This window comes from Oryza sativa, chromosome 8 (assembly GCF_034140825.1).
Source record: "Oryza sativa Japonica Group chromosome 8, ASM3414082v1".
Lineage (NCBI taxonomy): Eukaryota > Viridiplantae > Streptophyta > Magnoliopsida > Poales > Poaceae > Oryza > Oryza sativa.
The window spans coordinates 12,772,910-12,793,927 of NC_089042.1; the positions used below are offsets into that span (position 1 = coordinate 12,772,910).

The 21,018-nt window shown below is 45.5% G+C and overlaps 1 protein-coding gene and 1 pseudogene across 2 annotated transcripts; one reads left to right on the forward strand and one right to left on the reverse strand.

Annotated features, from left to right (window-relative positions):
* Positions 1-302: 302 nt before the first annotated feature.
* On the reverse strand, positions 303-12,020 carry LOC136351546 (uncharacterized; annotated as a pseudogene).
* A 630-nt stretch (positions 12,021-12,650) lies between these two features.
* Positions 12,651-21,001, forward strand: LOC4345225 (formamidopyrimidine-DNA glycosylase). Of its 2 annotated transcripts, XM_015795516.3 has the most exons (10): positions 12,651-12,939; positions 14,023-14,074; positions 15,795-15,852; positions 16,628-16,696; positions 16,788-16,913; positions 17,230-17,280; positions 18,787-18,864; positions 19,637-19,739; positions 19,818-19,852; positions 19,940-21,001. In XM_015795516.3, the coding sequence occupies exons 1-10, from the start codon at positions 12,711-12,713 to the stop codon at positions 20,384-20,386; spliced, it is 1,248 nt and encodes a 415-aa protein (XP_015651002.1). In that variant the 5' UTR covers positions 12,651-12,710; the 3' UTR covers positions 20,387-21,001. The 2 variants fall into 2 exon arrangements, with proteins under 2 accessions (XP_015651002.1, XP_015651004.1); XM_015795518.3 differs by lacking the exon at positions 18,787-18,864.
* The last annotated feature ends 17 nt before the right edge of the window (positions 21,002-21,018 follow it).

Genomic DNA, 21,018 nt, shown 5'->3' on the forward strand with positions numbered 1-21,018 from the left:
CTCTCTTGCCTTTAAACAAATAATTTCTTAAAACAATTTATCAATTGAATTTTTGCTAGGGAGAAGAACTTCAGGGCGTGACAAACCTACCCCCCTTAAACAGAATCTCGACCCTGAGATTCGGAAGAGCTGGCGAAGAGGTGCGGATGGGCGGCCTTCAACTCATCTTCTCTTTCCCAGGTGGCCTCTTCTTCTGAGTGGTGGCTCCACTGAACTTTGCAAAACTTGATCACCTTGTTTCTGGTCCTTCTCTCACTGGTTTCGAGGATACGAATCGGTTTCTCCACATATGTCAGATCTTCCTAAATGTCTATGTGCTCTGAGCTAGCTTGTTCCTCAGGTACTCTCAAACACTTCTTCAGTTGAGATACATGAAACACATCGTGGATACCAGCCATATTAGATGGAAGCTCAAGGTGGTAAGCAACTTCACCTCTGCGTTCCAGGATCCTGTATGGTCCCACAAAGCGTGGTGCCAACTTTCCTTTAGTCTGGAAGCGGTGGACTCCCCGAAGCGGAGTGATACGAAGGTACACATAATCCCCTGCTTCAAAAATAAGCTCCCTTCGGCGGTTGTCAGCATAACTCTTCTGCCGAGACTGGGCGATTCTCAATCTTTCCCTGATGGTCCTGACTTTTTCCTCTGCCTCGGTTAGCACCTCTGTCCCAAACAGTTGGCGCTCACCTGTTTGATCCCAGAAGAGCGAAGTGCGGCACTTCCATCCGGACAATGCTTCAAACGGTGCCATTTGCAGACTGGCCTGATAACTGTTGTTGTAAGAGAATTCCGCATAAGGCAGACTTTTATCCCAAGCTCCGCCAAAGTCAAGTGCACAAGCTCTCAACATATCTTCCAATATTTGATTGACTCGCTCGGTCTGACCATTAGTTTGTGGATGATAAGCTATGCTGAAATTCAAATGAGTCCCCAATTCTTCTTGCAACTTCTGCCAAAATTTTGAAGTGAACTGACTCCCTCGATCAGATACTATCTTCTTAGGTACCCCATGCAAACACATGATCCTTGCTAAGTACAACTCTGCCAACCTTTTCCCCGTATAGGTAGTGTGCACTGGAATGAAATGAGCAACTTTGGTGAGTCGATCCACGACTACCCAGATTGAATCGTGCCTCGATGATGTCCTGGGCAAACCTGTTATGAAATCCATTCCAATCTCTTCCCATTTCCATTCCGGGATCTGAAGAGGTTGTAACAATCCTGCGGGCCTTTGATGTTCTGCCTTTACCCTCTGGCAAACATCGCAGAGTGCGACGAATTCAGCTATTTCTCTTCTCATGCTAGCCCACCAGAATTTTTCTTTGAGGTCCTGGTACATTTTAGTACTACCGGGATGAATTGAATACTGAGTTTGATGAGCTTCAGTGAGTATCAGATCCTTCAGTTCTTTGTCGTCAGGTACACACAATCTTTCTCCCAACCAGATTGTGCCATGCCCATCCTCATGAAAATCTCGGGCTTTTCCAATCCTCATATTCTTTTTCAGCTCAGCTATTTCAGGATCATTTACCTGAGCATCTCTGACTTGATCCACGAGCGTAGGGCGTGCCTCTAGAGCAGCTACGTACCCGTGTTCCACGATGCCCAAATTTAGGTGCTCTAGATCTTGTTGCAATTTGTCACACATGCCTTCGGTATATACTGTATTGCAATGGCTCTTTCTGCTAAAAGCATCTGCTACCACATTTGCTTTGCCTGCATGATAGTGTATCCCTATGTCATAATCTTTAATTAACTCCAGCCATCTTCACTGTCGGATATTCAAGTCAGGCTGCGTGAAGATGTACTTCAGACTCTTGTGATCAGTGTAGACTTCACAGCGGTTGCCAATAAGATAGTGCCGCCAGATTTTCAGAGCATGAACCACTGCTGCCAACTCAAGATCATGAGTAGGATAATTGCTCTCATGTGGACGCAACTGTCGCGAAGCATATGCGACCACTCTGCCTTCCTGCATCAGCACACATCCCAGCCCTTGACGAGATGCATCACAGTAGACCTGAAAGTCTTTCGTCTGATCCGGCAGAATCAGAACTGGTGCAGATACTAACTTCTTCTTGAGTTCTTCAAAACTTTGATTGCACTCAACTGACCACTTGAATTTTTCATCTTTCTTTAGCAATTGTGTCATGGGTCTGGCAATCTTAGAGAAATTTTCGATGAACCGACGGTAATAGCCCGCAAGTCCAAGAAAACTCCGAATCTGAGAAACTGTCTTTGGTGGGGTCCACTTTGTAACTGACTCCACATTTGATGGATCCACTGCCACACCTTGAGCAGTAATGACGTGACCCAGAAATTTGACTTCCGACAACCAGAAGTCACACTTACTGAACTTGGCATATAACTGGTGCTCCTTCAATTTCTCGAGTACCAGACGGAGATGTTGCTCATGTTCCTCTTCTGATTTTGAATAAATAAGTATGTCGTCAATGAACACCACGACAAACTTGTCAAGAAACTCCATAAACACTTTGTTCATCAAGTTCATGAAGAAAGCCGGTGCATTGGTGAGTCCAAATGACATAACCGTGCACTCAAACAACCCATACCGAGTAGTGAAGGCTGTCTTGGGAATATCCTCTTCCCGAATTCTCAACTGGTGATAGCCTGATCGCAGGTCTATCTTGGAAAACACCTTAGCCCCTTTTAACTGATCAAACAGGTCATCAATTCTGGGCAAGGGATATTTGTTCTTGATTGTGACCTCATTAAGGGCGTGATAATCAACGCACATCCTCTTGGTCTTGTCTTTCTTCTCCACAAAGATAACCGGAGCACCCCAAGGTGAAATACTCGGTTGGATGTACCCTTTCTGCAGCTGTTCATCAACCTGCTTCTTGACCTCTGCTAGCTCATTAGCTGCCATTCTGTACGACCTTTTGTAGATTGCAGCAGTTCCGGGTGCCAGATCAATCCGGAACTCGATTTCTCTCTTCGGTGGCATTGTAGTGAGGTCTTCTAGGAACACCTCAGGATACTCTTGTACTATAGGTATATCCTCCAATTTCTTGGGATTTTTCTCCGCTATTTCTGTCTGATCCTCGATAGTAGCCTGATTCAGACTTGCTACGGACTTCTGTGGCACTGGAGAACGGAAGGTGATCTTCTCCCCTTTGTCGTTGGTTAGGGTGATGGTGCGGCTTGCGCAGTCAATCACCCCCTTGTGTCTGGTCAACCAATCCATTCCGAGAATGACATCTAGGTCTTTGGATTCGAGAAGGATGAGGTTGGATAGGAACGGTGACCTTTTGATCTCTATGGTCACTGAGGGGCAGTAGTGTGTGGTGTTCATGTCATTTCCAGGGGTATGAACCCGCATCAGTATTTTAAGTTCCACTACCGATAATCCATGTGTCCCAGCAATTCTCTTGGAAATGAAAGAATGCGAGGCACCCGAATCAAAAAGTACTGTTGCCGGAAATGAATTCACTGGAAACGTGCCCAGCACGACCTCTGGTGCTGCCTGTGCCTCCTCTGCAGACGCATGATTGACGCAGGCCTGGACGAACCTAGGTCCAGCGCGCTTCGGCTTCGGATACTTGCCAGCAAAGTGGCCGTGCTTGCCACAGTTGAAGCAGGGTCTTGGCTTTCCTGCAGACTCCTTCTTGAGTTGTTCTGACTGAGCTGACATAGCTGGCGGATCTGACTGAGTTGGTGCCATTAATGGGGGTGGAGTCGAGTTGTGGTTGTGCTGCTTACTGCTGCCGTGACAGCCACTATTGTAGTCGTTGTTGAAGTTACTCGAGTGGTAAGGACGGTGCTGACGGACGATCAGGGTGGAAGGCTCACCTAACTGTCCCGTCATGAAGCGAGGCTTCTGATTGTTCCCCTGAGGAAAGCTGATCTGAGCTGCCTTTCTTTTTCGGTCCATTTTGTTACGTTGTTCTTCCTGACGGATAGCCTTGTCCACAAGCTTCTCAAAATCATCATAGACTCCGGAGATCAGCTGGTTGGTCAATTCATCATCAAGACCAAACAAAAACCTCTCTTGCTTCTCAGCATCGGTGCGCACGTCCTCGGGAGCGTAGCGCGCAAGGCGGTTGAACTCGTGCATGTACTCTGTAACTGACATGGTTCCTTGCTGGAGTGCACGGAACTTGTCACGTCCCAAAACGACCCTAAAATATATCCTCTAAATGATGCCTAGAATAATTAAAATCTGTGTGAAAGCCTCCAACAATTAAAATGTGCAAAGTTAAAAGTCAAACAAGGCTTAGAGGATTTTTGTATATTTCCTAAAAAGCCTAAAATGCGTAAATAAATTTTAGTGGAATTTTCAGAGCACAAATAATAATTATTAAGAAATAAACAAAGTTGAAAAGGTTTTATAAAAAGAAAAACCCTAAAAGTCCCCTTTCCCTCCCTCCCCCTCTTGGGCCGGCTCGGCCCATCTCCCTCCCCCTCCCTCTCCTCTCCACGCGGCCCATCCGGCCTCTCCCCGCGCACGCGCCGCTGACGGGCGGGCCCGCCCGCCAACCTCGCTGACGGGTGGGGCCCACCCGTCATCCCCTTCCTCCCGCCGCTCCCGCCGCCTCGCCCGCGCCCTAGCGCCGCCGCCGCCGCGAATCCCGCCGCCCCCGTCCTCCCCGCGTGCAATCAATAGGGGGGAATTATTCCCCGTGATTCCCTCTCCCTTTCCCCCCAATTTTCCCTCCCTCTCTCCCTTGGATTCATTTGGAAACCCTCCCCTAATCCCGCCGGCGCCATTGATGGAGCCCGAGAGCGCCGCGCCGGTTTCCTTCCCCTCCGGCCGCCCTCTCCCCCTTCCAACCCTATATAAACCCTCCCCGCACCTCCTCCATTCGTTTCCGCCTCTCGCCGCCCTTTCTCCTCGCCAGAATCGAGCTCGCGCCGTCGCTCTCTCTCTCCGCCGTCGCCGCCGAGCTCCGGTCCGCCGCCGTCGTCGCCCCGGACCACCTCCCACCTCGGCGCCGCCTCCTTCGGCTTCGCCGCATCCTCGCCGACCTCGTCCACCTCTCCGTTTCGCTCGTCGACCGCTGGAGCGCCGCCGTCCCCGTCGACCCGAGCCGCGCCGCCGCCTTCCTCCGCTCCGGCCGCCTTTTCGTCGTCGCCGTCGACCTAGGGTGAGCCGTGGACCGCCGCCTCGTTTCCCCCTTTCCCTCCCTTCTCTCGGCGGCCGCTCCACCGTGCCTATGGCCGCCGCCGGCGACCATAGGGGCGCGGGCGCGCCGCCTCCCGCCGGCCGCGCCGCCGTGGCCGCCTTCGGGCGCACCGAGCGGCTGCCGCGTGGGGCCCGGCCGTCAGCCGCCCGCGCCCTCTGGTGCGGCTGACGCGTGGGGCCCACGGCGTCGGCCGGTGTGAGCCCGGGTGCACCTGGTCCACCGTGGACCGTGAGGCTGCCGCGTGGGCCCCACTCCCGTGGACCCGGTCCGCGCGCCCCCTCCCCTCGGCTGACGCAATAAACTTTTTTTTAAATTAAAATTTAAATGAAGAAATTCGCAAATATTCACTTAAAGAGCATATAAACTTCAAATAGCCATAACTTGGCCATTTGAACTCGGAATTGGACCGTTCAAGCCTCTAATTTTTCCTTAAGAAGTCAAGAACCCATTTTTGTGCTTTGTTCCTGCTTGTTATATGGAGTTTATTAGAGTAAAAGCCTTTTCTTTTCCGTTGGTCTTGTAGACGCTGCAGCTTCGGAAGATCCGCTCTTCGTGGAAGTTGAAGCCGACGGTTGGGAAAGCGAGCAAGGCAAGTCACATCATCCTTGAACATATTGAATCCCAGTTTATAAAATTATTTTGATTTAAATTATTGCATTATCGCTTTATTTAAATTCCCGCGTTATCACTGCTTTATCTAGCCATGCCTATTTACCTTTGTTATGACCTTATTATTGTTATTGTTATTATTTCCTTGTTCACCCTAGAATAAACAAAACCCCAACTAGTGGACACTCTACTCATGGTACCACTAGTATGATTTTAGGTAGATGCTTCGCTGCTTAATTAGGCAACATTAGGTGGTTTTACAACTCTAGACTTTGGGATATTCATATCACCTGGACACTATGGAATTGTCGGATTATTGTGGAATTGGATTCACACCTCCACCTCTATTCAAAATCCTCAAAATGGTTTTAGGCTGGGCTCGGGGTGCATGGTTTTGATAGTAGCACCTCGGCCATATAAGGACCGGTCTTCGGGGCCTCTGTTGCAAAGCACTACCGTACTTCCACATGTCTAGTGGGTAAGGCTTAGTTTGTGGCTCAATCTGGTTATAAAAAAAAGTACATGGATGGAGATGGACGAAGTCGGGGGTCGATGGACATCTCTAGGACAAATGAAGGCTACACGAGCTGCGGCCCGGTAGTCGAGATGTCATGGCACAGGGCCGGTGTCCTGCTGCTAGGGGCTCAGTCCTGCCTACCTGTCCCGGAGGTTCCGGCCGTAGGTGGGGTTGGGTCGGTACTCTTGTCTATGGCTAGGATGGGTTGGAAACTATGTCACGTCTTCCGTCCGTATACCGTAGTGGTATGTGGCACGTGGTTACACGTGAGGAAGATGTGTCTTGTGGGTAAAGATGTACACCTCTAATCAGAGTATAATCTATTCGAATAGCCGCGCCCTCGGTTATGGGCAAGCCTAGCAATGTACCCAAGTTAGTGTTTTAATTCTTAAAACCTGCTTAACAACTAAAATGTGGAATGGTTGGCCTGGGTTGGCTTGGGACGAGCTGGGACCCAGGGTCGGGTTGCCAGTTCGGTCTGAATCATCGTAGGCCTTGGGTTAAGGCAGGTTCGTGTGGATTCACGGCCTTGATTAATAATACTGTATAGCTCTGGAATCGTGTTTACAAAATAGCTTTGAGCAACTAAGTGTCTTTTAATGCTGTTTACTGCAAACCCTAACCCTTTATATTATAACCCCCTTGTACTCCCTTGCATTTATCCTGCACTTGTGGGTGTGTCTTGTTGAGTACGGTGGTTGTACTCAGTCTTGCTCAATTTTTCCCAAACCCAGAAGAGGAGCCCCTGGAAGATGAAGGCTTTGGTGTCTAGCTCGTGCCTGCCGTCAAGCGCCTATGGTCATCGCCCTAGTCTTCCGCTGTTTCTCGTTTGTCTTTGTGTGTGCTGGGCCTTCGCCGCCCATGTAATAAATTAACTATTTACGCTTCCGCTTGATAAACTCTGAAATGTATCAACTTTTGTTGTACCTTGCCTCCTGGGACAAGGAATAATACACGCACGTAAGGAACGCCCGTTGGGTTAATTCCGGTCGTGACAGAACTCTCTCTTCCTTTGTGCCATAATCCCCTCGGGGATCTGTGCCTTCCTGAAGCTTTGACAAAACTCTGCCCAAGTAACTTCCGTTGCATCTGGACGGGTTACCACATAGTTGTCCCACCAGGCAGAAGCAGGCCCTTGCAACTGATGTGTAGAAAAAGCAACCTTCTCCTGGTCGTTGCATTGCAAAAGGTTCAGCTTCTTCTCAATAGCACGGAGCCGGTCGTTGGCCTCCATTGGGTTGGTGGTGCTTGAGAAAGTGGGTGGCTTGATGCGGAGAAAGTCTAACAGTTTGGACAAGTGGGATGGTGGGGGACCAAACTGTTGGTTCTGTTGCGCCTGCTGCAACATCTGATGGTAATGTTGTTGCATCTGTTGCATCATCATTGTCATCATCTGAGTGACCATTGGGTTCTCGGGCGGTGGAGATGGACTGCTGCTAGATGCACCACTGGTATGAGCTCCATCGGTCTGCTCTTCGCTGCCACTGGCATCGTTGGAGTCACGGGGATCGTTCCTTGTCTTCACCATCTGGACGAGGATAGGTAGAAATAAGAGAAAGGAATAAAACAGATGGCTCGGCAACTAATCTTTCTTGTAAATTTAAGTGCAATTATCTTAATCTTGATTAAAAAACTGAAAAGGAAGCAAACAACTCCTAATTAAGGCAGCCATACCACTGGCACTTGATATCGACCGCCGACTAACCCACAAGCAACAAACCTAAACACAGAAACTAGCAAGCAATCAAAACTAAGAAGATGATAAGGCTAAAGGCGACGACTCTGAAGCTTGGAGCGTCGCTTGCGAACGAGGAACAGGTCTAACATCTAAAGAGGACAGAAGGATAGGAACCAACACATGCTCAAAACCAAATTAAATAAAGCAACAAATGACTCAAGTAACTCGCCGAGCATGATGATTTTTATGCGTGGAACATTTTTCATGAACCCAGACAAAGATACTAATGCAACTGACTAAACGATAAATTAATGCACAAAATAGATGCATAGCTATAATACACACATAAAATTGCCCATCGAACCTAGACACGACTTAGTGCATATCACCTAACAAATTCCCGACTGACTGCCAAATAAATTCCAAATAATGTTTTTCTAAAACACCATACTATTCCTAGTCGATAAATCCAATTGAAATAGCGATCAAGATTTTTCCCACGAATCAAAAGAGCAAACCCCAAAATTTTCCCAAAACAAATCCAAGTGCAAAAGGCATGTGCAGATGAAAAGGTTTCAGAGGGCTCTTAGGGTTTCCAGTTGGCTTGTCCTACGGTCAAGGTCGGCTCTGATAACAACTTGTCACGCCCAAAAATTCACGAACCAGAATTTCTAAGCTGAATGTGCATTAAACCCCTGTCCAGGACCAGCCAGGGTACACAAACGACAATTGTTGACATACAAATCTACGTCTTACAAAAATATAAAAGATTACAAATGCAGTGGAAAAGAAAAAAACGAGATAAGCCTGAAGACTTGACTCCTGCAGCGGGCGACTCCATTCCACAGGCAATCCTTGACGGTAGCGACGAAACCAACCTCTTCGAGACATCACCAACTGAGAAGAACTTCAACTCTGGTGTGGGGGAAAAAGAGAGCAAGACTGAGTACTACCCACTGTACTCAGCAAGTCATACCAGAAGAGGAGGTATGATGCAGGATATATCCAAGGGAGGCTAAAGGTTCTTTTGCATAAAGCTAGCATTTAAAAGCAGTAGTTGAAAGCAGTAAAACAGTTGCAGTAATTAATCAATATTAACCAATCACTGCTCAACGCTACACCACGTTAAGACAGGCCCAAACCACCACCTGAACTAACCAGTTCCATTAGCTAACTAGGGGTGAGACTAATTACGGTAAATCTGGTCGACCGCCCATAACCGCGGGCACGACTATTCGAATAGTTTTACTCTGATCAGAGGTGTACAACTGTACCCACAAGACACAGCCCCACGACACGTTTCCGTGCGCCGACATGCCACCACGACATACTGAAAAGAGGCCGTGACAGGACCCTTCGCATAACCCCCTCTAACCGATCGCACCACACCTTAGGGTTCGCCCCCGTCCCCAGCGGGCAACGGGCAGCCCCCCTTTCGTGCCGCGGTGAATCCGGAAGCCGATCAACCGGACACCCCGGCCGACCCAACACCATCACACCCACCCTCGCCTGGGTACGTCGGCTAGAGGGAAGCTATACTACAAGCCCAGTCGTTGCCCACGCTGGCTTGTGGTAAGCACGATAAATTCTTCCAGGGTTTCCCGCGAACCGGTCCTTAATCGCCATGGGCACAACTAGCAAAACCATGCACCCACAGCCCACCATGTAGTGTATTTTAATTAACTAACACCATTGCGGTGGCACTAATCCAAAGCTATGCCAATAATCAAAGTCTATGCATTAATGTGATTCCCCTTTGTGTACTAGTTGAACTAAGCATGGCTAAGCGTTCCCTAAACCAACATCTAATCATTTTGATACCCAAGTTATCGATGGCATAAGGTAAACAATATATGGCTGAGTAGTAGGACCCATCCCACATGATATTGTAAAACAATGCAACATTTAATAGAAATGCGGGACATTTGTAAATTGGGTACAATCTGATCAATTGTAATACATGACTTGCCTTGCTCTTCCACTGATGAGACCATAGCAACGTCTTCGAGGAGCCACGGATCGACGAAACGACCGAAATCTACGCGAAAAACAAAGCACACAAGCAAAACATGCTATAAGTCTACTGAAACAGGAGACAAAACCATTTTTAATGGATTCTATACATTTTTACGAATTTACTGAGACTTGAATGGACTAAAACGGAGCTCGGATGAATTAGATATGAATTTTAGAAGATTATCTGTATTTTTACTAATAAAGAAAAGCCTTAATGTATTTATTGCGCAATATGTCCCAGGGCTGACGTCATCCAAGGGGTGGGGCGGCGCCGACAGGCGGGGCCCACGGGTCAGCGGCACAAGAGAGAGGGTGGTGACCTGGCGGGTGGGCCCCACCAGGTGGTGGCTTAAAGGGGAGGAGGAAGACGGCCTTGGTCGGCTCAGCTTCAAGCCGGCCGGCCGGTTATGGCGAGGGCGGCGGCGGCAAGCGACCACCGACGGCGGCGGCGGCAAGCGTCCACCGATGGCGGCGACAGGCGAGAAGACGGCGGCGGCCGGCGAGAAGACGGCGGTGGCCGGCGACGCGGGCGACGGCGCATCGCGGTGACGCGCATATGGGAACGGCGGCGCGCGCGAGAGGAAGAGAAGAGGAGGGAGTTCTCACCGGGGTTCAGCCGGCGCGGGAGGAGACGACGACGAACGGCGACGGTGAGCGACCGGAGGGCGACGGCGAACAGTGGCCGAGCTCCAGGACACCCTAAGAGAGGAAATGAGAGAGCTTAGAGGGAGAGAGGGAGTCCACGGCGAGCGAGAGCCATGGCCGACGGTGGCGGCTATGGAAGGGCTCACCGGCGCGCGGCGAACAGCGGCCTCCGATGGCGGAATTCGATGGAGGAGGGGTGGACGAGGTAGCCCTCGGCCATGTGAACCTGAAGACGACGACGGCGCAGCTCGGCGGCGGCGCTAGCGGCGGCGAGCGGCTGCCGGAGGAGTGGAAAAGGCGACGGCGGCGGGTGTAGCGGCGCCAGAGCGATAGAGGGCACGGGAGGGAGCGGTGGAAAGAGGAAAAAGGTGGAGGGGAGTGCGGGGAAGCCTTATAGGGGCTCGAGAGGGGCGGACACGGCAGGGAAACCCCCCGATTTGGCCGGCGACGTGGGGGAGTGGGGAGAGAGAGTTTGGGGGATTCGAAACGAATCCCGCCCATTCTCGGGCGCGCGAGGGCGGGAGGAGCGGAGAGGGGGTGACGACGTGGGCGCGGCACGGAGTGGGGAGGAGTGGGCGCGGGAAGGGCGGGAAACGGCGGCGGCGTGGGCGGTTTCGGCGGCGGCTGCGGTTGTCAGAGGTTGAAGACGGGGGCGACAGGTGGGCCCCACCTGTCGGTGACCCGGGGAGAGGAGGGAGGCGGCTTGGGCCGGCCCAGCTGAGAGGAGGGCGGGCGTGCGGGAGGAGTGGGCCGACGGCCCAACAAAGGAAAAAGGGAAAAAGAAAAGAAGAAAAAGGAAAAAAGATTTTTCCTAGGATTTAAATATTACACATGCTCATTTTTAATTAGTTAAAATTATTTCCAAGGCTCTGAAAATTCCATTAAAAATCCTATTAGCATATTTTGACACGTAGAATCCAAGAAAAATTCCACACGCCGATTCCGATTATTAACTGTATTTATTAATTTAGGGTTTCTCTCTTGCCTTTAAACAAATAATTTCTTAAAACAATTTATCAATTGAATTTTTGCTAGGAAGGAAAACTTCAGGGCGTGACACGCGCGCTGTGGGGCAAGTGTCATTGGGGAAAGCCGCGACGACCTAGAGAGGGATGGAACCTAGACCACGTCCTGGTGGGGCTTCCTTGGGGAAAGTGGCGGCGCCATACGTCGGGAAGTGGCACCATCTGGATAAACCTGGACGTCGTCGCCATCTTCGGTCCACATCTCCACCGACAAGTCCGAGCTCTCCGCCGGCTCTCCACCTTCAAACAGCAACAAATTGACCCGCACCACTGGGACAATAGCCCATGGCCATGTCCGGTCGTGCACGAAGCCACTCCGGAGCTTCATGTCGGCGACGTCAGACGGCTCATGGGAGGTGCGTGAGGAGGAGAGGAGGCGATGCATCGACGGAGGAGAAGAGGCGATGCGTTCGTCCCCACTCACGAGACCGAGTCAAAGGGCACGGTTTTGAGGGTACCCAGGTCATTTCGCCTTAGCTCGTATCGCTTTGGCTATGTGGGCTTGGTCACGTCCACTGTGGGCTGTGTATCCCCATGTGTGGCTATAGATAGGTTTGGATCTTGTTTGAGGCCATATTGCATTGTGGATCCTGAGACTTTTAAAGGACTTAAATCTATTTGGTCCTCCGGGGCTGAATAAATGGATGACACATTGCTTTTGCCCTTACAATCCTCTTGTCAAAGAAGCGGTAAGAGGAGGGGTCTCCTACCTTTTCAAATTAACCTTTTCAGACTGGGGTAAGGGTCTGTTTGGGGGAGGTGTTTGGGGGAGGTTTAGATTCTGAGAAACAGCTGTTTGGTAGCCAGCTTCCGAGAATCTGGAAAAGCTCTAAAACCCAGCTTCTCTAGCTTCTGGCTTCTTAGTTCATTTTTTAGAATCTGTAACTACATATTCTCAGAAGCTATGGACTGCTTGAGGCAGCTTCTAGCAGAAGCGGCTTTTGGAAAAAGCTGCAGCGGGGACAAACTCTCCCAAACAGGCTCTAAAGTGGGGAATCTGGGGATTCTGGGATCCAACCGGTGCAAAAATAAGAGAAGAGGAGGATATACCCAACGAGGGAGAGGTTGAGGAGAGATGCCGGAGCTGCCGGAGGTGGAGGTGGCGCGACGGGCGCTGGAGGAGCACTGCGTCGGGAAGAGGATCGTGCGGTGCTCGGCTGCAGATGACACCAAGGTCATCGACGGCGTCGCCCCGCCGCGGCTGGAGGCAGCGCTTGTCGGGAGGACCATCTCCGCTGCTCGCCGCAAGGGCAAGAATCTGTGGCTTGCGCTTGATTCTCCGCCCTTCCCTTCCTTCCAGTTCGGTCCGTGGATCTCCACACCCTCTCTATAGTCACATTTCCCTTCCTTTCCGCAATGGACCATTTATTGCTTTTCTTTTTATTACTATTATTTTTTAAGATAGAACCGTTCTTCAGGAGGTTTAGGGTTTTTCTTGAGTTGTTTTTTATTTGTGACATTTTGGAATCTTGTGTCATGCTGTTCTTGTGGATTTTTCATGTTTCGTTGACGCTGCTCTTAGCGAGTCCCTTATTTTAGTTCTGGTAGTAGTGTAAATATATATCTGTAGGTTTTCTTTTGTACAGAATGCCTATAAGGTAATTAATTACTATTAAACTAAATGCGCAACTCTTGGAGTGCTAAATGGAGTGCCTAAGCACAATGGTTGTTTTGGTAATCCGGCATTATCATAGGCACCTCATTTTTTTTGTGTTATGTCAACTTTCTTGGAGCATTTGATCACAACATATTTGTCAATCAACAACTACACTTCTAGTCTTTCTCCACGTGCTACAGCTATCTGGATCTTAGTATTCGTGTCTTACCTAAAGAAACGGAAACACAAAATTAAGTACGCAATAGCTAAAAAACAATAAAAAAGAAATGAAGGTGAACAAATACTGAAGGAGAGGTGTGACTAGCTAAAGTTCAGGTTAAGGAACTCCGGTGAGTAAAATTTGTACTGGAACCTTCAGTGCAGTTTTTGACTAGTGAAAATTCCACCAAAATCTTGATTACAGTTTCTCTTTGCCCCTTTTCTTTGTAAATACGTTTTCTTCCTTATTAATGAAATGAAACGCAGCTCAACTGCGTTTTCGAGAGAAAAAAAAATCTTGATTTTACAGTTTTTGCCGAGTTACAATTCAGTCTTTCCGCCATGTGTGATTCTGACTCAGCAAAAGTGCAATGGCACTAACTCAGTGTGCCAGCATTGACATTAAAATGGGCCAAATTTGATGTTTAGAGGGCTGCTTTTGGACATTTTAATAGTTGAAGGACCAATTTGAGGCCACTGTCAATTTCAGGGGTCATTTAGTGCATTAACCCTTTTAAGTTCTAAGTATACAAAGTTACAAACAGTACCTAATTGTTAGTTTCTGTTACAGGAATGGCTGGAGCTATTTACATCAAGGGTGTGGAACTGAGCAAATACAAAAGGTCAGTGGCACATAATTTATTAAACAAGACAATGAAATGGCTTATCAATCATACAATATTAAGTATTAGCTTTATATTTAACTATTTAGGACTATTCTGCATGCTTTTCTTCATTAGCAGATACAATCAATTTGTACTGAAACATTTGCAGCCGCCTAATGTTCTTGATGCCTGTTGGTGATTCTGCAAAAGAAAATTTTCATCTATTGGTGTATTCCATGAAATCGTGGAACCTTAGGAAGCCCTATATTTGGCGAATAGATGATTTTACTCCACTTTCAGGAAAGTGTTATGATTCCAATTGACATAACTGGAGAGACACAATCAAATACATAGTTTGGTTACACTGTTAATTACACCCTGTGCTGATTCTATTCTGTTATGGTTTTTGTCGTAATTTTTTTAGAAATGTCAGAAAAATCTGTGAAAAGCTATGACGACAAATAGTTTAAGTAGATAGATGGTCAACGTTTTCATATACTTTTTTCTATTTTTCATTGATACTAGAGAAAACATAATGTGAATATGCCTTCCTTGGGTTGTATGGGTGGATGTTATTTCGTGATAAGAGTTATTTGGGATATTATTAAAGCAATATGCTTGCATAAACCAAAAAAAAAAATCATTTGAGCGGCAATCTAGTTATGTCCAGTGGACCAGCCTCTGTGACAATACTTCAACAGTCTTGTAGAATTTCAATATGTGATCATGTCTATATAATATATATCCACTAGAATTTTGTGTCTGCTAAGTGTTAATAAGTGTCCGTTAGGTCTATTAAATTGGTTGGAATAGTTGTAGTTTATCTCTACTATTATAAGAACTGTAAATGTTTTTGCCAAACGTTTGGTACGTCGTCCGTGTTGTATATGTGTTCCCATTTGGTGCATGCGTTGTGCACTCTTGTCCTCTGCCGTCGGTGCGTATGGCCCGTGTTGTTGCCTGGGCTAGGCCCATAGCTAGCTGGCTTCCATTTGAAGTATTTTTGTTGCCGTCCGTATAGGACTCGGTGAGGTGCTGCTGCTTGCAAGCCATGCTGTGGGCTGCCTCTCCAAGGTAGGCCCGCAGTGTGCAAGAAACAATTTCCTTTTTTCCCTGGAGGACCCATCGCATGGTCAATTGGTAAATGAAAAAAATACGAGTTGAATTATCTTTTTTTAGAAACGAATTAAATTATCCGAATGACAAAAAAAGGACTCAAACCGTATATTAAAATAAAATTAAGTTCTTATTGTTTCACATAAATATAGGGGTTGACATACATATTTTTAGGGTTGGTGCCTGTGCCGGTTATCAATTTTTTGGCTAGTCAGTATTTATAATGAAAATTCCTTGTATAATTTTTTGTTAGGAAGGTGGGCATGATTTGAATAGTGTACTACTCATGGGGCAGACTAATTGATGTATGTACCGTATAAAAGAACATAAAAAGATTGAAAGTTTTGTTTATTAGTTCATAATCGGCTTATTATGCTAGAAATTCAGTTCTTTTATCTAAACAAAATCCCATCCCCTCTTGCTCTAGCATATGTCGCCTTCATTACCGTAGAACAACCGCTCTATCTCTCCTTCCACATTGCCATCTTACTTGGTTGTTTGCCGATCATGCTCTCTCTCCATGTACACAATTTGTTCCATTTTCTTCCCATTGCAATGCACGGACACTTTGGCTAGTTCAACTAAAATATTTAGCATATTTTTCGTGTGGCATTTGATATAGGTCTGCAGTGAGCCCGACTGAGGAATGGCCTTTGAAGTATTCCAAGCTGCTTGTTGTAGTATGGATTCTAATCTTCTATTCCACACCTATTTTTTTAATGCATCCGCCAGTTCACTGATGAATTTGAAATACTCCTTCCATATCCAAATAAAGATTATTTTGTGTTTTTGTGGTCTTCAATCCAAGACTTTGACTGCATTGATTTTATAGTAATGTACTAGTAAATTGTAGGAGCTAAATCCACATGTTTTGAAAATACTTTCAAAGGCAAGTATAACAATATTGTTTGTGTGAGGTTTATGTACTTTTTGCATATATTATCTACTTCTAGATAAGGTCACCGTGGGAAGTGTGCTGTCAAACTGAATTTATTCCATTAATAGAAGTGCAGAAATGCATTAGGTGCTAGCAAGCCACCCATCTAGTGCCTAGCACCTAAGTTAACACCGAGAGTGTTATAGGGGTTGTTCATGTAGGATTATGTGATTTGTGACCTGTCTCTGGGTTCTGCTTCTTGGACATATTTATCTTGTTCAGTCTTTTTAATTTTATTAATGATTGAAATATGTATGTTATGCATTGCACTTAAGTTTATTGAAGGATTCTAGTAAATATATTATATTGGAATTCATACTTTTGGTGGTGACTTTGCTTGCATGTTTAATTGTTTTTCCTTCTCTCCATATTGTGAAAAGAATATTACTTTCTGTTTGGAAATGCTCTAATCCCTCATGATACTCCATGCAGTTCAGTCCTGAGGCAGACGTCAACTAATGATCCGTTTAACACTTTAACTTACATCAGGTTCATTTTTATTTCTGTCAACATCACAGATGGATGATGGTTTGGAGTTTTCCTTCACTGATAAGAGGCGTTTTGCAAAAATTCGCTTTCTTGACAATGTAACTCTCTAGTGATTATTTGACTTCAAAGTTTATAGCTTCAGTATGCTGCAGTAATTCACTTTGGAATTTTGTCTGCATGTTATAATAGCCAGAAGCTGTCCCACCAATTTCTGAGCTTGGACCAGATGCCTTATTTGAACCTCTTCATCTTGATGATTTTGTAGAGTCACTAAGTAGGAAAAAAGCTCCAATAAAAGCCCTTTTGCTTGATCAGGTATCAATCTTTAATGCTCCGTTCTCTGATCAAAGATCTGCAGTGTAACAATTGGATATCTGAAATTATGCATGCTTAGTAACAGAAGGCGAAATTTTCCCTTATATATGTGGGAATCAGAAATAACTAAAAAGTTGTCTTTGTCAATTGTTGCCCAGATTTGGTTAGTGAACCTGAAAGTCAGTAATTTGTGTGTTTGACTAGTAAATTAAGATATTACAATTTTATACCCAAATGTAGTCTAAATACCACAGTAAATACTACACTTTTGATTCTGCTAGCTTCTAAGACTGTTTTTCTGAATCATGTTTTTCAGAGCTTTATATCAGGAATTGGCAATTGGATTGCAGATGAAGTGCTTTATCAGGTCAGTTTCCCTAGAGTTGGCTTGAAACTACAGAAAACTGTCACTGTACAAACACATTACATGTTTATTTGCTGACCAAAAACTTTTCGCTGCCCAAACACACAAAATTTTGAATATTGTATCCAGTGTTGTAAAAAATAATTTAGGCCCTGTTTGGTTCATGGGACTAATCCATTAGTCCCTCCATTTTAGTCCCTAAGAATCCAAACAGGGGTGACTAAAAGGGACTAAAAAGTGCATATGGGACTAAAATTCCATTAGTCCCTCTTGGAGGAACTTATAGGGACTAAAGTGGCAGCCTCTCTTCTCTCTCCCTCGGTCCACGTGCCTTTAGTCCCTTTTAGTCCCTGAATCCAAACAGTAGGGGCCTAAAGTTTTTAGTCTACGGACTAATTTAGTAATTTTAGTCCAGAGACTAAATGATCCAAACAGGGCCTTAGCTTCATAGGTTGTTTGGAGGCCACGGCAGCAGGCCCAATTGGCACATGTCACAAGCAGCTCGGCTGTGCTGGAAATGGTGCAGTACCTGTGCATGAATTACATGTTTAGTAGTAGTACTCCAATTTGTTAACTAAAGATTAGTTATTTGCTTAGTTATCTGGTTGGCTAGATATTCTTATTTGGGCTTGTCTCGTCATATAAAATGGGCAGCTTTATTTGAGTTTAAGTGTTTGACCATAGAATAATATATTTACCCATATATCGTTCTCTCTTCTCCATCCCATGACCTAAGCCCGTAACACATTCTCTTCTCCGGGCCATCAATCCTGAGCCATTTGTTTCTTCCATGTACCCAATCCTCATGATATAGGCCATAGATGAGATATGATGTTGAACCTAACATGTGGGATTTAGCTTTGGTTTAAGTGATTGTGTCAAATAAAGTGCTACTTCTATGGGAATATCATGTATCCCCATTTAGGCATTTTTTTCTACAGAACACCCAAAAAATTGTGTAATTTGCTGGTAGACATCGCAAAAACATGTCACGGCTGAAAGACACCCTAGAAAATCGGTAGCTTGCCGGAGGACATTCTCAACTCAATTGGAGTGAGAAATTCTTCAAATAGGGGATAATACCCCTGGAGCCATAGGCTTCAAACATGGTGTTGGAGTGAATATTTGAAAACTATGCAACTGTAAATCTGTCGTTACCCCAACTACATTGCTAGCATACATCATATTCCATCTTCACGACATCCTCAGGTCAGAAGTTTTTTGGCCTAGGGGCATTCTCACCTTTTTGAAAGTGTCCTCCGGCAAATTCCTAGTTTTTTTAGTGTCTTTCAGCCATGACATGTTTTTACGATGTCTGCCAGCAAATTACACAAATTTTGAGCATCCTGTAGTAAAATTTGTCTTCCATTTAACCAACAAAGATGTGGCCTTGTTTTAGACATAACCTTCTTTGGGCATCTAAATTGTATAATACTAGGTTATTTTTTGTGTTATTCTTTTCATAAAAAAACATAGGCATGTTTCATCCTTTGCTTGCTTGATGCGTAGGCAAGGATTCATCCAATGCAAACAGCATCGATGATTTCTAAGGAGAAATGCAAGGCACTCCATCAGTGCATTATAGAGGTTAGTGTGATGTGTGTCACATGGTTGTTCTTTAGGAATGGATAGCATGTGGCATCCTATATATTTATAAAGTTCATCCCCACTAAGTTTAGTTAATGCTAATTCTCTCTTCTCTCATGAAGCTACATCACCTTAATTGTTTTTGGCCTTTAGATGATTTCATCAAGGGTGCAAATTGCATCTCCTCCCCAAAAGCCACACCATACAACTCAATCATTTATAACCTTTGGATAATTGATTAATGTACAAAATATATAAGCAAATGAAAGAAAATGGTATAATAAGTAAAAAAGAAAATTTTATAACTCATATCGACTATTTTATCACAATTCTCCCACGGCAACACGAAGGGTACCCATCTAGTTGATTTGTGAACTTGGGTGCATTTTCTATTTATTTATCAATTCAACCATATATAAAAAAATGATTGCATTTTATATACGAATTAGATACTGATATCTGAGTAATGTATCATGTTAGCATATACTGATATCTGAATACTAGATATGCACAGTTGTTTTTTGTGTCTTGCCTGAACTCAAGAAAAACACCTCTTATATAATGTATCATGTTAGCATATACATTGAAAATATAACTGAATATTAGAAATGTTTCAACATATTGGCATATTAAGCCCAATAGGAATCTGGTTTACCTGTTGAGTATTTTCATCGCAATGTCTTTACTGGCCCAATAATATCGCAATGTCATTATTGGCATAAGGAGTCCATTTCTGTGTATGATAATCTTATTTTTGTGTCTATGACTCTAGGTGATTGAAAAGTCCTTAGAAGTTGGTTGCAACAGCAGTCAGTATCCAGAAAACTGGATATTTCACTCCAGGGAGAAGAAACCCGGCAAGGCCTTTGTGGAGGGTCTGATCATCTTTTCTTTGGTAAAACATGTGTTCGTGATGCTTAGCATTATTGAAGATTGAGTTTTGTTGCTTGCAGGGAAGAAAATTGACTTCATTACAGTTGGTGGCAGGGTAAGTCCTTTACCCATTTGGATCAAGCTCAATATATCTTTCATGCGTTGCGCTGATCGCTGATCCCATTCTCACTTGTTTGTTCAGACTTCAGCATATGTGCCAGAGTTGCAGAAGCTGGACGGGATTGATGCAACAGCAAGCAGAGCGAAAATAAGCAAAGAACAGAGCAAATCAAATAAAGCTGCTCGTGAAGTGGACGATGATGAGGAAGAGGCTAAACCTGCCAAGAGGGGAAGGAAGCAATTAGTGAAGGCAACCCATGAGATCCAAGAGGATGAGGAAGATACAAAAGAATCAAAGAGAGGAAGGAAGCAACCAGCAAAGACATCGAAGGGCTCGTGGAAGAAAGCTCATCATTCTTCTGAGGGTAGTGGTGACGACGACAGTGATGATGAAGCAGTTGATAAGGTGGTCGCGGAACAAGGGAAGAGGAGGGATCCAAAGCAACCAGCAGAGGCGAAAAGCTCGTCAGACAAAGGAGGAAGTGCTGCCCCAGCAAAGAGGCCACAGAGGAAGAAGCGGCAATTATAGACCCTTACGGCGGGTGGTGAACTGTCTGAAGTACCTTAGGGTGGTGTTTGGTTCGGAAGTGGTAACGTAAACTCTCATGGTATTGCCACCGGCCGTAACAGCTACCATTGTATCCGATTACACGGTTAGTTTGGTTGCAGACGGTAACATCATTTGTTTACATTACGGCGTTTGGTTGAGGGTTGCAGCCAAGGAACGGGAGGCCGATCCACAGGACACGATTCGAAATTTGGAACAGAAACTTTTGGGAAGATCATTTGCTTGGAGAACTGCTTGCTTCCAGACAACTATTGATCAAATAACTGATTAAATGAAGCTGGTATACAAGTATGCAATTAAGCGCATGGCATATGCTATGAAACATTCGCGGAAGATACACTCCAGTACTATATCAATAGCAGCTGACATCAAAAGCTACATAAAGAAGCTCAACAAATTTCGGCATGCAAATATTTGAAAGCAGCTAGTTAGAAGTCATGAAATTGTATCTAATATCAGCCTAGCATCATATCCTGGAAGATCTCTGAACAAGATCTTGTAGATCTACTTCAGACTCGAGTAAATATTGGACACCATGCATCACAAAGCAGAGAATTGGACGCATCATTATATTAACATCTCATCTTCATGTA

Excerpts from the sequence above, each read along its gene's own strand:
- LOC4345225 (XM_015795516.3), top strand. The coding sequence starts at position 12,711 with ATGCCGGAGCTGCCGGAGGTGGAGGTGGCGCGACGGGCGCTGGAGGAG. Across the intron at positions 12,940-14,022 it reads CTTCCCTTCCTTCCAGTTCG|GAATGGCTGGAGCTATTTAC; the intron begins GTCCGTGGATCT and ends TTTCTGTTACAG. Across the intron at positions 15,853-16,627 it reads ATTCCAAGCTGCTTGTTGTA|ATGGATGATGGTTTGGAGTT; the intron begins GTATGGATTCTA and ends TCAACATCACAG.